The sequence below is a fragment of the Oryctolagus cuniculus genome, chromosome 2 (genome assembly GCF_051225735.1).
Source record: "Oryctolagus cuniculus isolate XC-2025 breed Fujian yellow rabbit chromosome 2, ASM5122573v1, whole genome shotgun sequence".
Taxonomy (NCBI): Eukaryota; Metazoa; Chordata; class Mammalia; order Lagomorpha; family Leporidae; genus Oryctolagus; species Oryctolagus cuniculus.
Window position 1 is genome coordinate 152,167,545 of NC_142868.1, and position 17,678 is coordinate 152,185,222.

The window sequence follows — 17,678 nt, forward strand, 5'->3', positions numbered from 1 at the left end:
TGACATTTCTGCAATATCTTCATTTTCACATTCTAGTATTGAAGTGGTGTTTTGTTCCTTTGGGGGTATCATGTTGTCTTTCTTATTCTTGTTTCTTGGATTGCTGCATTTATTTTTAGGTGTTTGTGGAGATACTTGTTGACTTATTTTTTTTCCCTGTGATGGCTTTTATCTTTGGACTACGGCTCTGTGGATTAGTGGAGTGTCTGCTCTTTCAGTAAATATCCTGTGGCGTATACTGACTGTAGCCAGGGAGCTCTGTTCAGTGCTCCAGGGTGAGAGGAGTATCCAAGATGACACCCAAGTTGGGAGTGGTAAATCTTTCTTTATTTTTAAATCAGAGGGGAGGTTTTTTCTGCTCTGTTGCCATAGTCTGATGCTTACCTGTTCTCCTTAAGAGAGTCCAGTGCCTGGGTGCTAACTCTAGTGGGTACAGTATTCATCCATGCTGCCATGAGAACCACACAAAGGATCCGTGCAGTCGTTGGTCTGAGTACGGATCCATAGCAGTGAGCCTCACCAGGGAATCAGCGAGCCCCAAGCATGTGGAGCCCCCCACAAGTAATTGCCCAATGAGCCAGCCACACCATGTGCCCTTCCCCTAATAGCCACAGTGTTTTCACAGTTCCAGCACATAAGGCTCCCACAGGAGCACCCAACGCCCTGTCCATTATCCCAGCCAGACTCTGGGATCTCCTCTCAGCTGGTTGCTGGGCATCAACACAAGTTGGCACAGCTGTTACGTATGTCAAATGGCGCCCACCCACTCTTAGCTAGTTACAGGACGCCAGTGCCAGATGTTCAAGGAGAGAGAAAAGTGCCCTCTTTTTTTTCCCTCTAGGTTAGCAGGTATACTGTCCCCAACAGTGGATGGAAGTTCTTTCTCTGCCTCTCTCTCTCTTTAACTCTGAGTTTCTAAATAAATCTTCTTTAATGATTTATTTGAGAAACAGAGAGAGAGAGAGAGAGAGAGAGAGAGAGAGAGATCTTCCATGCACCAGATCACTACCCAAATGACCAAAACAGGTGGGACTGGGCCAGGCTGGAGCCTGGAGCTTCTTCCAGATCTCCCATGTGGGTCAAGGGGCCCAAGCACTTGAACCATCTTCTGCTCCTTTCCCAGGTGCATTAGCAGGGACCTGGATCCAAAGTGGAGCAGCCAGGTCTTGAAGCAGCACCCATATGGGATGCCAGCCTCACAGGCAGTGGCTTAACTGTCTATGTCACAACACTAGGTCCTCTACATAAATCTTAGGGGGGAAAAAAAAACTATTTGCAGTGATATGCTCCTTCCTTTTCTTTCTTAGGGATATTTTTGAACTTAGTATAGAATTTAACATTCCAAGTTTTATCTTAGCTAGGTTTGGCCCATTCCAGCTTGGTATGTGAGTATTTTGCTTGAGTACAGTACATAAGTTTGAACATGTTGGGAACTTATTCTCTAGTTTTATGTGGTAGAATGATGAAAACTTCATCCTTAGGGAGATTTATATTCTAAATCTATGTCTGTCACTAGCTGACTTCAGATAAGTCCACTCTTTGGACCTCAGTTTCTTGAAAAAAAATTTTTTTAATTAATTTATTTATTTGAAAGAATTACACAGAGAGATCTATCCTCTGATTTGCTTGCCAGATGTCTGCAATGGCCAGGGCTAGGCCAGGCCAAAGCCAGGTGCCCAGAGCCTCTTCCTGGTGTTCCACACAGGTGCAGTGTCCCAACCACTTGGGCTGTCCTCTGCCGCTTTCCCAGGTACATCAGCAGGAAGCTGGATGGGAAATGGAGCAGCCAGGACTTGAACCAGCACCCACACGGTGGCAGCTTTTCACTATGCCACAGCACTGCCCCAATTTCTTGAAATTTAAAATTGACCTAAGCAGTCTTTGTCCTGTTATAAAACTTGGTCTAATTCTAAATTTCCGTGTTTATATCATTCTAAAAAATGTTTTGTGGGTTTTTTGTTTTGCCTGTTTTCACTTATTGCAAAGAAAAGTTTGACTTAGACTTTTTTTTTTAAATTTTTTAAAAGATTTATTTATTTATTTGAAATGCAGAGATAGAAAGGGTGGGAGAGAAAGAGTTCTTCCATCCATTGGTGCACTCCCCAAGTGAACACAACAGGCAGTTCTGGGTAAGGCCAAAGCCAGGAGCCAAGAGCTTCATCTGGGTCTCCCACGTGGATGCAGAAGCCCTAGGACTTGGGCCATCTTCTTCAGCTTTCCCAGGCGTATTAGCAGGGAGCTGGATGAGAAGTAGAGCAGCCAGGACTCCCATATGGGATGCTTGTGCTACATGCAGAGAGGTTTTTTTTTTCTTCTTCTTTTTGGGGCGGAGGCTTAATCTTCCACAGCACAGCACTGGCCCCGAAGATTTGTTTATTTGGAATGCAGAATTACTGACAGAGAAGGAGATACACAGAAGGAGAGATCTTCCATCCATTGGTTCACTCCCCAGATGGCCACAACTGCCCAGGCTGGGCCAGGCCAAAGTCTGAAGCCTGGAACTCCATCTAAGAATCCCACATGGGTGGCAGAAGCCCAAGTACTTGGGCCATATTCTGCTTCCTCAGGCTCATTAGCTGGGAGCTGGATTGGAAATAAAGCAGCTGGGACATAAAACATATGTACAACCTTATGGAATGCCATTCTGGCAGGCAGCAGTTTAACCTTGTACACCACAATACCCACCCCTAATTTAGACTCTTTGGGAGCAGTCCTTTTCCCCATGAGATTTTGTTGTGTTATCCAGAAAAACAGTCATATATAATTTGATTGAGTTAACAATTTACCAGAACAAGTTTTTGTTTTGTTTTTTTGTGTGTGTGTGTGGTTTTTTTTTGGTTTTTTTTGTTTTTGTTTGTTTTTTTTTTTTTTTTTTTTTTGACAGGCAGAGTTAGACAGTGAGAGAGAGAGACAGAGAGAAAGGTCTTCCTTCCATTGGTTCACACCCCAAATGGCCGCTACGGCAGGCACGTTGCGCTGATCTGAAGCTAGGAGCCAGGTGCTTTCTCCTGGTCTCCCATGTGGGTGCAGGGCCCAAGCACTTGGGCCATCCTCCACTGCCTTCCCAGGCCACAGCAAGAGCTGGACTGGAAGAGGAGCAACCGGGACTAGAACCCGAGGTGCTGGCGCCGCAGGCAGAGGATTAGCCTAGTGAGCCACGGTGCCAGCCCAAAGATTACATACACATTTTAATATACTGAGAAGGTGTATCATTCAGACCACAATGCCAGTTTCAAAAGGAGTCCGTGAGGCCGGTTGGGGCCCAGATTCTGTCCCGGTTGCTCCTCTTCCAGTCCAGCTCTCTGCTGTGGCCCAGGAGTGCAGTGGAGGATGGCCCAAGTCCTTGGGCCCTGCACCCCATGGGAGACCAGGAGAAGCTCCTGGCTCCTGGCTTCGGATCGGCGCAACACGCGGGCTACAGCGGCCACTTGGAGGGTGAACCGATGGAAAAAGGAAGACCTTTCTCTCTGTCTCTCTCTAACTCTGCCTGTCCAAAAAAATAAAAATAAAATAAAAAAATCGTAGGGTCGTCAGAGTGAAAAGCAGTTATCATTTATGTACCACAAGAACATGTTAAGACTACCCCAGTTGGCCATGTGCTACTATAGATCATGAGTTCTTCTGTTTTTTTGTACTATTTTTTAAGGATTTATTTATTTGTTTGCTTTTAAAGATTTATTTGTTTATTTGAAAGAGCTACACAGAGAGAGGAGAGGTAGAGAGAGAGAGAGGTCTTCAATCCACTGGTTCACTCCCCAATTGGCTGCAGTGGCCGGAGTTGCGCCAATCCGAAGCCAGGAGCCAGGAGCTTCTTCCAGGTCTCCCATACGAGCGCAGGGGCCCAAGGACTTGAGCCATCTTCCACCGCTTTCCCAGGCCATTAGCACAGAGTTTGTGGAAGGAGAACAGCTAGGACTTGAACCAGTGCCCAGCAGTTTTACCTGCTACACCACAATGCCAGTTCTTCATGAGTTAAGTGGCTTTGTAAACTTAACGGGCTGCTAAAATTCAACTTTATTTACTGCTGTCTTGTTATTCTTGATTTTCTAATTGAGGGAGATCCTCAAACTTGTTTCAGTAGATACAGACTGGATATAGCAGCCAGTGTTGTGCATAGTAGGTAAAGCCACCTCCTGCAGTGCCAGCATCCCATCTGGGTGCCGGTTTGAGTCCTGGCTGCTTCACTTCCAATCCAGCTCCCTGCTAATATACCTGGGAAAGCAGCAGAGGATGGCCCAACTGCTTGGGCCCCAGCTCCCATGTGGGAGACCCAGAAGGCGGTCCTGCTTCTGGCTTCAAACCAGACCAGCCCCAGCCTTTGCAGCCATTTGCAGTAGATGGAAGATACTTCTCTGTCTTTCTCCCAGCCCCCATAACTCTGCCTTTCAAATAAATAAATACGTTAAAAAAAAAAAAAAAACACACACACACACACACAACTGGATATAGACCCTGCAGAAGGGCTACAGAGGTTGTCAAATGAATCCTTTAAATGCAACACCTCTAAAACATCTATTTTTGTTTTCCAAAGAGGTCTTTGTACTGATATTTCTAATTAAAGTAGATTTTATATATATATATATGTATATATATATATATATAGTCAAACTAGGATTGAATGGGACAATCAAATTTTATAAAATTATAGCATAAACCTGGAATTTTAGGTTTTGTGATAATGCTATTGGGTTTTCAGCTACTAATCTTTACAAATCATGTAAATAAATTTAACTTTATACCTTAAATAATATTTCATAGTAGTTATTTCTTGTGCAGGAAGATGAAAAGTTCTTGTCTGAAGTTTTTGCACAATTAACAGATGAGGCTACTGATGATGATAAACGACGTGAGTTGGTAAGTGATTTATTCTTGAAATTCAAACTCTTAGAACTCTTGATTTGTGCGGCTTTAGAATTTTAACGAATTGTTGTAAGTTTATATAATTAGTATAAATTAAAGCTATTTTTTTAAATTAAACTATATAATTTAAAATGCATGAAATTTGTTGTTGTTTATATTAGGAAACTGCTATGTGTTCCCACCCACCAGTGAGGGAATTTATATGCCTTATAAGTCCCAAAATCAGATAAATGTTTTATGTCAGGACAGAACTAAAAACTCACAGGCTATTATTGTGAATATTCACATTACAGAGATGCTTTTCTTTTTAAACAAGAGGTAAGGAAACTACTGCTTGAATAAGTGATTGATAAATAGTTTATTTCTTTGGAAGTTTTTTCATTTTTCAATGTGTTTATAAGCACGGATTTGGGTGGGTTATATAAACCATATTTAGGGGATAGTGATTACTGTGTACCAGCTGTTTGCCATGTTTGCCATTTTCTTTTTCTTTTTTTATAAAGAGGTATTTTATTTTATTTTATTTTATTTTATTTAAAAGAGTTTCAGAGAGAGGTAGAGACAGAGAGAGAGGCCTTCCATTCACTCATTCACTCCCCAGATGGCCGCAACAGCCAGAGCTTCGCCAATCCGAAGCCAGGAGCCAGGAGCTTCTTCCGGGTCTCCCATGCAGGTGCAGAGGCCCAAGGACTTGGGCCATCTTCTACTGCTTTCCCAGGCCATAGCAGAGAGCTGGATCGGAAGAGGAACAGCCGGGACTAGAACCTTCACCCATATGGGATGCCAGTGCTGCCAGCCTGGCCGTTAACCTGCTGCGTCACAGCGCTGGCCCCTGCATTTTCTTCACCATTGTAATTGGATTTGGAAATTTTACAAAATAGTGAAATATCACTGTCTTAAAAATATTGAAGTCCTCTTTGGTATAGTTACTTAATAATAGCCCACTTAATTTTCTCATTTGTAAAGTTAAGTCTAGGGAATCTCTGCTGTCCTTTACAGTTCTTAAAGTTATATCATATTTTCAAGAGCTCCCTGAGAACCCAGCCACAGTTTATCATATGATGATTTTTGTGAAAATATAGGATCTTCACTGAAAACAAATGTCTTACATAGCATTTTTGCCCAGTAGTTTCTTTAGAGAGATAATTTGTTAGTGTTTGAGAAATAATCTAAGGTTTGCTATTATGAAATGCTAACTTTTGTTCTCAGTGGTGGTTTTGGTAGCCAGGATACTCTGAAAATACAAAATCTTTCAGAAAGGTGGCTTTTATGCTGTTACAGACGCTATAATATAACCCAAGTTTATTTTTATCAACTTCTCACAGTAATTTTTAACATTGCAGGTTAATTTTTTCAAGGAATTTTGTGCATTTTCTCAGACATTACAACCTCAAAACAGGGATGCATTTTTCAAAACTTTGGCAAAATTGGGAATCCTTCCTGCTCTTGAAATTGTAATGGTAATTATACCAATTCTTTTCATGCCTATGAAACTATAAATTTGTGATCTTTATTCTGAATGTGAAAATATTTATTACAGTACAGCCTATTGAATCCTGTAGTTTATAATTCAGAATTATAAAACAGAATTTCTATAACAGTATTTTCAAATTTTTATTATTTTGTAATTTATATGTAATCTGTTATATGCAGTATGGCTTCAGGTGACTAGAACTCCCATGTATTTGTAAGACTGTTGCCTTTTCTTTAGAAATATTGAATATGTTTCAAAGAAACCAAGGAAATGTTCCTCTTTAGACCAGTTTGTCAAGTAGGACAGACTGAACCAAGAGGACTGATTTCTACAGTATGGGCATGGTTCTCAGACATTTGTTTACATATCTACTCACTGATATTTAGCATATGAAAAATTAAAGCAGAAATATTAAAGTGTTAATTAATTTTAAAAGAATAACCTGTAAAATGTTAACATAAAATATATAACTCATGAAAAAATAATTTTTTAAAAGAAAAAAGTAAATAAGAAAAATTACCATTTTTTAAAATTTTTTTATTTATTTGAAAGTTGGAAATATGGAAACAGCAGGGGAGAGAGAGATCTTCCATCCATTGGTTCACTCCCCAAATGACCACAGTGGCCAGAGCTGGAGGCCAAAGCCAGGAGCCAGGAGTTTCATCCAGGTCTCCCACATGGGTACAGGAGCACTTGGGCCATCCTCCACTGTTTTCCCAGACACATTAGTAGGGAGCTAGATCAAAATTGGAGTAGCCAGGACTTGAACTGGTGCTCATATGGAATGCCCATGCTGCAGACAGTGACATATGCTGCTATGCCACAGCACTGCCCCACCCCACAGAGTTGAAGGAGAAACAGAAAGATCTTTCATCTGCTGGTTCACTACCCAAAATGACCACAACAACCAGGTCAGGCCAAAGCTAGGAGCCATTAGCTTCCTCCAGTTCTCCCACATGGGTGCAGGGGTCCAAGGACTTGGACCATCTTCCACTGCTTTCCCAGGCCCATTAGCAGGGAGCTGGATCTTGAATCAGCCCCCAAACAGTATGCTGGTGTCACGGGTGGAGGCTTAACCTGCTTTGCTGCATCCCTGGTCCCCACTTTTTTTGTTTTGAAAGAGCTTCTTCTGAGTCTCTCACATGGACCATCCTCCGCTACTGTCCCAGGCACCTCAGCAGGGAGCAATTTATGATTCCTGTACCCTTCATGTGTTAGAGGGGGAAAAGTATTTTAGGCAAAAAGTGTTTTCCTCCTTCACCTAAAGATTTCTTTATTTATTTGAAATAAAGAGTTACAGAGAGACAGGGAGGGAGAGAGAGAAAGAGGTCTTCCATCTGCTGGTTCACTGCCCAAATGGCCTCAACAGCCAATGCCGGGCCAGGCTGAAACCAGGATCCCAGAACTCCACCCAGGTCTCCCATGTGGGCAGCAGGGCCCAACTATTTGGACCATCTCCCACTGGTTTCTCAGGTCCATTAGCAGGAGCTGGGTAGAAACTGGAGCAGCCAGGACTCAAACCAGCACTCCAGTGTCTGGCAGGCAGCAGTTTAGCTTGCTGCACCTCAACACTGGCATCTCAAAAAATGCTTTCAAAGAACATCCTAATTTAGCAAGTCACAGAAATACTAGAGTAATCCCAGCAAATCGAGAACAAAAGACAGATTCTGGAAGGCTTTGCAGCCTTACCTATGGGATATAAGGAATGTTTTTCAGAGTTTTGCATATATTTAAGTAAATTATCTTCTCCGATTTCTTTCAGCATTTTTAAAACATTGCTTTATAATCCTATGCTGTTTTTACATTTAAGTTTTCTGAGCATTTCTTTGCAGTATTAAAAACCAGCAGAAACTGGTTTTTAATCATTGAGCTGCTCAAGAGATGCACTATTTGTGAAAAGGAAGGAAGAAACTGTTGGAAACATAATATTTTCATTGCTGTGTAATATCTTAATCCAAAAAGATGAATGAGAGTACATAGATTTGAGAAAAAAATGAGATACAACCAAAACATTTGTGAACATTCTGTAAGTAATGTAGTTTTCCTTTTTTTCAGGGCATGGATGATTTGCAAGTCAGATCAGCTGCTACAGATATATTTTCTTATCTAGTAGAGTTTAGTCCATCTATGGTCCGAGAGTTTGTAATGCAAGAAGCCCAACAAAGTGACGATGTAAGTAATAATGCTGTGGTTCTGTATGAATTACCTGTAGAGTAGTGAATGCAAACTGCTGACAGAGGAAACATATCTTTAGTCTTGATCTTTTTAACAACAGACTAATAGATTTATGATCAGGTGTGACTTTGATATCATAGGATTTGTGACAATTGACTTGTTTTTTGTAAAGAAAAAGCAAATATCCATACCATAGGTAAGTAGATTATAATAGAATTTGATTCTTAAATATTGGTCTTTAAAAATTTTGAATTACTGGGGCTGGCACTGTGGTGTAGTGGGTAAAGCTATCACCTGCAGTGCCAGCATCCCATGTGGGCAGTGGTTCAAGTCCCAGCTGCTCCACTTCTGATCTAGCTCTCTGCTGTAGCTGATCTAGCTCTCTACTGCTGGGAAAGCAGTAGAAATCCTTAGGCCCCTGCAACCACTTGGGAGACCTGGCTCCTGGCTCCTGGCTCCTGGCTCCTGGCTCCTGGCTCCTGGCTCCTGGCTCCTGGCTCCTGGCTCCTGGCTCCTGGCTCCTGGCTTTGAATCGGCCCAGCTCCAACCATTGTGGCCATCTGGGGAGTGAACCAACTGGTGGAAAATCTCTCCCTCCCTCTCTCTGCCTCTGCCTCTCTGTAACTCTGCCTTTCAAATAAATAAATAAATCTTTAAAACAAAAATTTTTTGAGTACTAATGTAGTAGAATTATATACCATTGGGGGATTTGCATTTCAGGTAGTTAACTAGTATAACTAGTTACATATAACTAAGAAGTTGCTTTCATTTGCTCAAATTTTTCTTTTTAAGATTGGAAAGATCAATAATGAGACCAATGTGATCTTCCTAGAATAGAAATATCTGAACTTTCCCTTTAAATTATTTTAAGTAAAAAATGAACATGCAATATATACTTTTTATTTTTGTTTTTTAATTTATTTGAGAGGCAAACAGACACTGTCCATCCACTGCTTCACTTCCCAGATAGCTGCAATGCTAGGATAGGGCCAAAACTGGGAGACAAGAATACAGTCCAGGTCTGCCACATGGGTAGCAGGGAGCCAACTACATGAGCCATCCTATGCTGCCTCCTATGGTCTACTTTAGTTTTTTAACTGACACATAAAAATTGTACTTACATATGAGATGCATCAATGTGATATTTCAGTATATGCATACATTATGTAATGTTCAAATCATGATATTCTATCTCTTCAAACATTGTTTCATGTGAGAAAATATTTGAAATTCTTTATTCTAGCTTTTTGAAACACAATTCATTATCATTATCATCTTTAGTTACTCTGCTATGAAATAGAACATTAGAACTTGTCTCTAACTGTAACTTAATACCCACTGAGCAACCTTTCTTAATCCGTCAGCCCCCATCTCCCCACCTCTGCAAAGGACTATTATGCTGTCAGTGTAAGAGGGCAGCCATTTTGATTTCCATTATGGGTGAGATCATATGGTACTTGTCTTTCTGTGCTTGGCTTATTTCATTCAACATAATATCCTCCAGTTCAATCTACATGTTATAAGTGACAGGATTTCACCTTTTTTAATGTCTGAATAGCATTCCATTGTGTATATGTACTGCATTTTTTTAACCATTCATCAGTTAATCAACACTTAAGTTGTTTGTATTTCTTGACTGCTGTGAATAGTGCTGAAATAAATATGGACATGCAGATGTCTTTTCAGCAGACTGCCTTCGTTTCCTTTAGATGTTTATGTAGTCAGCAGTGAGCTAAATCATATGGCTGGCAGTACTGTTTTTAATTTTTGAGGAACCTCCATACTGTTTGCTGCAATATCCATACTAATTAACATTGCCATCAACAGTGTGCAAGGGTTTTCTTTTCTTCACATCCTTTCCAGCATTGTCTTTTGTCTTTTTGATAATAGCCATTCTATCTAAAAAGGAAATATTTAATTATGATTTTGACTTGCATTTTTCCATATACCTACTGGCTATTTCCATATACCTACTAGCTATTTTCATGTCTTCCTTTGGAAAGTATCTATTTAGGTCTGCTGCCCATTGTTTAACTGGATTATTTGTTTTCTTGGTATAGTGATGTTTGAGTTCCTTATATATTCTGAATATTAACCTCATGTCAAGTGGATAGTTTGCAAATACTTTCTCATTATATATCCTGTCTCTTTATTGATTGTTTCTTTTGCTGCACAAAAAGCGCTTTGGTTTGATGTAATCTTTGTTTCCTGTCCTTTTGTGATGTGACCCAAAAAAATTCTTATCTATTCCATTTAAGCTATAAAACTGTTAGATCGCAAAAAATCCAGTAAAATCAAAGACCTCAGTGATTGCAGTTTCTTAAGAGATTTATTTATTAATTATTTGTTATTTATTAAAGAAGATATTTATTCATTTGATAGGCGGAGTTAGAGAAGGAGAGAGAAGAGTTCTGGGAGCTAATTGTTTATTATGTTCATGGTCAGAAAATAACCATAAATTTTAAAAGTAGCTAAGTTTTCTTTGTCCATGCTGTTTTGCCATTTCATAGACTTCTGGAGTTTGGACCACTAAGTTCTTTACAGTATTTGAGGAGCTGTTAGGCTAGCATTGTGGAGCAATGCGTTAAGCTGCCGCTTGTGATGTCTGCATCCCATATGGGAGTGCTGGGGTGAGGCCTGGCTGCTCTGGTTTCCATCCAGCTTCCTGCTAATACATCTGGGAAGAGAGTGGATGATGGTCTACCCTGCCACCTGTGTGGTATATCCAAATGGAGTTCCTGGCTTCTGGCTTTGGCATGGCCCATACCTGTCCATTGTAGCCATTTGGAGAGTGAACCAGTAAATAGAAGATTGATCTCTCTCTCTACATGCCTTCCTCCATCCTTCCTTCTCACCCTCTCCATTACTCTGTCTGCCTTTCACATAAATAAATCTTTTAAAAAAATTGATGAGCTATTTGTGCTCTTCTAATGTGTTAATATGGCTTGAAAGTACTGATTTTATGTAAATGTGAATATACATGAATACTTCAAAAATTTTGTTAAAAATGGAATTTAAAGATGAGTTTATTTTGTTGCAACAAATTTTTTAACTCCCTGCATTTCCTCCTTTCATAGTATGCATTTTCCATGAATGATTTTGAAGATCCCTCATATGCATGGAGTTAAAAATTTTGCACCAAAATAAAAGTATCCATTAATTCCACTTTCTATGAACTCTTCGAAGTTCCCTTGTAAATGTTTTAATGTTACATATTCTGTATATACTTGCAGTATTCATACAAGTTGCTGTAATGCAAATTATATGAGTTTTTATTAAATTTTTACATTTGTGTTTAAAAACTAGAAATATTTCTCTTTTTTTTAACTTTTATTTAATGAATATAGATTTCCAAAGTACAGCTTATGGATTACATTGGCTTCCCCCCACCCAATGACTTCCCTCCCACCCGTAACCCTCCCCTTTCCCGCTCTCTCTCCCTTCCATTCATATCAAGATTCATTTTCAATTTTCTATATATACAGAAGATCAGTTTAGTATACATTAAGTAAAGATTTCAACAGTTTGTACCCACATAGAAACACAAAGTGAAAAATACTGTTTGAGTACTCGTTATAGCATTAAATCTCAATGTACAGCACATTAAGGACAGAGATCCTACATGAGGAGTAAGTGCACAGTGACTCCTGTTGTTGACTTAACAAATTGACACTCTTGTTTATGGCGTCAGTAATCTCCCTATGCTCCAGTCATGAGTTTCCAAGGCTATGGAAGCCTTTTGAGTTCATCGACTCTTTTTTTTTTTTTTTTTTTTTTTTTTGACAGGCAGAGTGGACAGTGAGAGAGAGAGACAGAGAGAAAGGTCTTCCTTTGCCGTTGGTTCACCCTCCAATGGCCGCCGCGGCCGGCGCACTGCGGCCGGCGCACCGCGCTGATCCGATGGCAGGAGCCAGGAGCCAGGTGCTTTTCCTGGTCTCCCATGGGGTGCAGGGCCCAGCACCTGGGTCATCCTCCACTGCACTCCCTGGCCACAGCAGAGGGCTGGCCTGGAAGAGGGGCAACCGGGACAGAATCCGGCGCCCCGACCGGGATTAGAACCCGGTGTGCCGGCGCCGCTAGGCGGAGGATTAGCCTATTGAGCCGCGGCGCCGGCCGAGTTCATCAACTCTTACGTTATTTAGATAAGGTCATAGTCAAAGTGGAGGTTCTCTCCTCCCTTCAGAGAAAGGTACCTCCTTCTTTGAAGACCTGTTCTTTCCACTGGGATCTCACTCACAGAGATCTTTCATTTAGGTGTTTGTTTGTTTGTTTGTTTGTTTTGCCAGAGTGTCTTGGCTTTCCATGCCTGAAATACTCTCATGGGCTTTTCAGCCGGATCCGCATGCCTTTAGGGCTGATTCTGAGGCCAGAGTGCTGTTTAGGACATCCGCCATTCTATGGGTCTGCTGAGTATCTCGCTTCCCATGTTGGATCACTCTCCCCTTTATTTATTCTATCGGTTAGTATTAGCAGGTACTAGACTTGTTTATGCGATCCCTTTGACTCTTAGTCCTTTCATTATCATCAATTGTGAACAGAAATTGATCACTTGGACTAGTGAGATGCCATTGGTACATGCCACCTTGATGGGATTGAATTGGAATCCCCTGGTATGTAAAAACTAGAAATATTTCTGCAACATCCATGAGTTACTTTTTTTTCTCTCCAGAATATTCTCCCTGCTATTGCCATTCTTTTTTCTCATGTTTATTGTCTTCATTGAATGTAAGATACACAAATACTGTTACTTTCTGGATCTTACTAGAAAATGTCAGAAGATTTTCATATAATTTTGTCATGTTTAACATTTGACTGATAGTGACTGTAGAATGCCATCAATTGCATGATGTATCTCAATTGCAAGAAGTTAAACTTTTTAGGAAATTTTAGAATCAGTGAAATAAAGTATTTTGTTGTCTTTCCCAGTCAAAATAGAGATACTGCCTTAGAATCTGAATCATTTTGGAGTTCTAGGCATAAGTACCCAGAACTTCCCTTGTGTTGCCAATTTTTTTTTTAAGATTTTTATTTATTTATTTGACAAGTAGAGTTACAGACAGAGAGAAAGGTCTTCCTTCCATTGATTCACTCCCCAAATGGCCGCCACGGCCGGAGCTACGCCAATACGAAGCCAGGAGCTTCTTTCCTGGTCTCCCACACGGGTGCAGGCACCCAAGCACTTGGCCAATCCTCCATTGCCCTCCCGGGCCACAGCAGAGAGCTGGACTGGAAGAAGAGCAACTGGGACTAGAACCTCGTGCCCATATGGGATGCCGGCCCGCGTGCAGAGGATTAACCTAGTGCACCACCACGCTGGCCCCCTTGCCAATTATTTTAATTAAAACTTTGAAATGTCCTTTAGAAACTGTGGTTAAACTCACACACTGTTATTCTGCAAGGACGAGAAAGTAAATAACGATGTTTTAGGCTCTGTGATCTTTGTTACTACTTACTACTGCATACTACTACTGTAGCATTAGTTAGACCTTAACAACTTGAAAATGAATTGATGTGACTGTGTTCCAACAAACATTTTACTGTAGAACTAACAAAGCAGGCAAGCCAATCAGGTAGTTTTGTAGTTTGCCAATTCCTGACTTGACTCCTTTCTCAGAGTACTGTAGACAATGATAGTGGTGGTAAAGGGCTGATTCTGAATTCAGGTTTATAAATGCAGAAGCTAAAGTGGCAGCTTGAGGAAAGCAAGAGATCAGAGGAGGGAAGCAGACATTAATGGGCTGGAAGTATTTGGTACCTTTTGAGACTACAGACCTAGGAGAATGTTCTCTAGATTAGACTTTGGTGCTTCCACATTAGAATTAGTTCACTAGCATTGCTGTTTAAATGGCTTAGATTAAGTCATTGCTTGACTTAACATCCTTGTTATCCTGATGCAACTGCCTATGTATGAGTTTTCTGACCTAAGTGAAATGATTGTTGGAGAAACGAAATTGAATGTGTCCTGAAGTGTTTACTATGTCTAAGAAAATTAAGATAGGGGCCGGCTTTGTGGTGTGGCAGGTGAAGCTATCTCCTGCGACACTGGCATCCCATATCAGCACCGGTTCATGTCCAGGCTGTTCCACTTCACACCCAGCTCCTTGCTAGTAGCCTGGAAAGGGCTCTCTTTCTATAACACTGACTTTTAAGTAAAAGGAAGGGAAGGGAGAAAGGAAAGGAAGAAATGTACCAGTTGTTCCTCAATATCAGTTGTCCCTCAGTATCCATGGGAGATTAGTGTGAGGACATTCTCAGCGATGAACATCAAAATCTGTGATGTTCAAGTCCCTTATGTAACATGGTGTAGTATTGGCATATAACCTATACATCATCTCTTGATTCCTTATAATATGTAATGCAGTGTAAATGGCATGTGAGTAGCTGCAATACTTGCATTGTTTAGGGAATGATGGTAAGGAAAAAGTCTGCATTCCCAGTTACAGATTCAGTTTTCCAGTATTTCTGATCTGCAGTTGTTTGAATCCATATATACCCTGGACCTAATAATCTGTTATGGTGGTCCATGAGATTAGAGAGTACTCTTGCTTATTGAAGGTTACTTTAAAAAAGTACATCAGTTATTGGGGCCGGCGCCATGGCGCAGTAGGTTAATCATCCGCCTGCGGCACTGGCACCTGGCTTCAGATCGGCGCAGCTCTGGCTGTTGCGGCCATCTGGGGAGTGAACCAGTGGAAGGAAGACCTTTCTCTATGTCTCTCTCTCTGTAATTCTACCTCTCAAATAAATAAATAAATAAATAAATCTTAAAAAAAAAAGAAGTACATCAATTATGTCTACAGCAACCTCGTGTAGCTTGCATTTGCTTCTTCTGTCAATCACATCTTTTTCTCTTGTGCTTCATTTAATCTTTTTAAGGATTTATTTATTTGAAAGGTAGAGTTACAGACAATGAGAGGGAGACACAGAGAGAAAGGTCTTCTGTCCGGTTCATTCCCCAGTGGCTGCAACAGCCGGAGCTGTGCCAATCTGAAGCCAGGAGCCAGGCGCCTCCTCCTGGACTCCTGTGTGGGTGCAGGAGCCCAAGGACTTGGGCCATCTTCCACTGCTTTCCTACTTCACAGCAGAGAGCTGGATTGGAAGAGGAGTAGCCAGGACTAGGACCGACACCCGTATGAAATGCTGGCGCTGCAGGCGGAGGATTAACCAACTGCACCATGGCGCTGACCCCTGATTTAATCTTTTTTTTTTTTCCTTTTCTTTTTTTTCTTTTTGACAGGCAGAGTAGACAGTGAGAGAGACAGAGAGAAAGGTCTTCCTTGGCCGTTGGTTCACCCTCCAATGGCCGCCGCAGCCAGAGCGCTGCAGCCGGCACACCGCGCTGAACTGAAGCCAGGAGCCAGGTGCTTCTGGTCTCCCATGCGGGTGCAGGGCCCAATAACTTGGGCCATCCTCCACTGCACTCCCAGGGCAGAGCAGAGAGCTGGCCTGGAAGAGGAGCAACTGGGACAGAATCCAGCGCCCCGACTCCTGATTTAATCTTAAAGTGTTTTGTTGCTTGTGACTCTAGGAGCAATGGGCTGTATCATATTTATATATATATAAATATATATGTATATATATATTTACTCTATGATGTTAACTAAATGGCCTAATAACACATTTCTCAATGTGTCCCATTATTAAGTGATACATGACTTATATTTTTAAATGTACTAAGTTGATGTTAGACTTTTTATAGCATAATGCTGATAAATTTTATATGTATAAGCTTCTTTGGGGTTCTTTATTTTAAAGCTTAATAGTGGCCAGCGCCGTGGCTCACTAGGCTAATCCTCTGCCTTGCGGCGCCGGCACACTGGGTTCTAGTCCCGGTCGGGGCACTGGATTCTGTCCTGGTTGCCCCTCTTCCAGGCCAGCTCTCTGCTGTGCCCCGGGAGTGCAGTGGAGGATGGCCCAAGTGCTTGGGCCCTGCACCCCATGGGAAACCAGGATAAGTACCTGGCTCCTGCCATCGGATCAGCGCAGTGCGGCGGCCATTGGAGGGTGAACCAAGGGCAAAAGGAAAACCTTTCTCTCTGTCTCTCTCTCTCACTGTCCACTCTGCCTGTCAAAAATAAAAAATAAAAGCCTAATAATGTGTTATTACTATAACAATAAATCTACTTAACAGTAGATTATAACACAGCGTTCACTCACCTCCCATGAAGAGCTGCATACTGGGTTCTTAACCTTTTTTTTATTTGTTTTTGTATTTTTTGGCTAGAAAGTGTTTTCTAGTTAGGTGATCTGCTTGTTTAGTTAACTTCTAAATTCATTCCTGAGGCTGAAACCTAGAATGAGAATCTGTTAAAACCTCCAGAGAACTCATCACTGGTTATTATGTTTCCACTTGTTTGTTCACTCTGGAGTAAAGTTTTTCCACTCAAGTAAGTACCTAGAACTTTGAAAACATTAGGAAGAAAAAATTTAAATAAGCCTTCCCTTCTTTGTTTATTCTTTGTATGATTTTGATTTAATTCTTTGAGTTATTTATTTGTATTACATCAAAACCAGTCTAATGAAAATGTGTTTTCTTTCAGGATATTCTTCTTATTAATGTAGTAATTGAACAAATGATCTGTGATACTGATCCTGAACTTGGAGGTGCTGTTCAGTTAATGGGACTTCTTCGTACTCTAATTGATCCAGAGAACATGCTAGCTACAACTAACGTAAGAAATCAACCCTAAGATAAATGTGTTATGGACTAGTCAGTTTGGGATGGTTTTTTAATAACGTTTGAGAATCAATAAATACGTAGGTAAACATTTGTATTTTGTCATTCAGATGGGAGTGAAATTATAGCAGTTTTATTTGCAGAAAAAATATTATGATTTGTCAAAATCTTAAGGATGCCATTTATGGTCTTTGACATATATATTCACTTAAATTGACATACAATGGGAATATACTTAACACCAGTAAACTGTACACCTTTAAAAATGTAAATAAGAATAACTGTGTATTAATTACAGAATTAAACCAGTCATATTAAGTAGAACAGACAAAAAAACTACTAAGAGGGATAATGTATTAAGTTGTTCATTAATAGTCAGGGCTATGCTGATCAAGTCACCGTTTTTTTTAAGTTATTCTTAAGTGTTGAAATTTAACTGAAATGTGATCCCTGTTAAACATAAGAGTGGGGATAAGAGAGGGAAGAGATGTA

At 40.8% G+C, this 17,678-nt stretch overlaps 1 protein-coding gene across 8 annotated transcripts in view; it reads left to right on the plus strand.

Annotated features, from left to right (window-relative positions):
• PPP4R3B (protein phosphatase 4 regulatory subunit 3B) overlaps positions 1-17,678 on the plus strand; it is a 69,856-nt gene that overhangs the window by 28,408 nt on the left and 23,770 nt on the right. For 7 of the 8 annotated variants that reach the window (XR_016229364.1, XR_016229366.1, XR_016229365.1 and 4 more), the window contains exons 5-8: positions 4,777-4,854; positions 6,204-6,320; positions 8,390-8,506; positions 17,050-17,181. Coding sequence is in view for 5 of the 8 variants with exons in the window: in XM_008254387.5 (XP_008252609.1) it covers positions 4,777-4,854; positions 6,204-6,320; positions 8,390-8,506; positions 17,050-17,181 (444 nt within the window). In the remaining 3 variants the exon portion in view is untranslated. Of the gene's footprint in view, positions 1-4,776; positions 4,855-6,203; positions 6,321-8,389; positions 8,507-8,910; positions 9,175-17,049; positions 17,182-17,678 lie in introns of those variants that run through there. The other variant, XM_089326402.1, reaches the window with a different exon arrangement.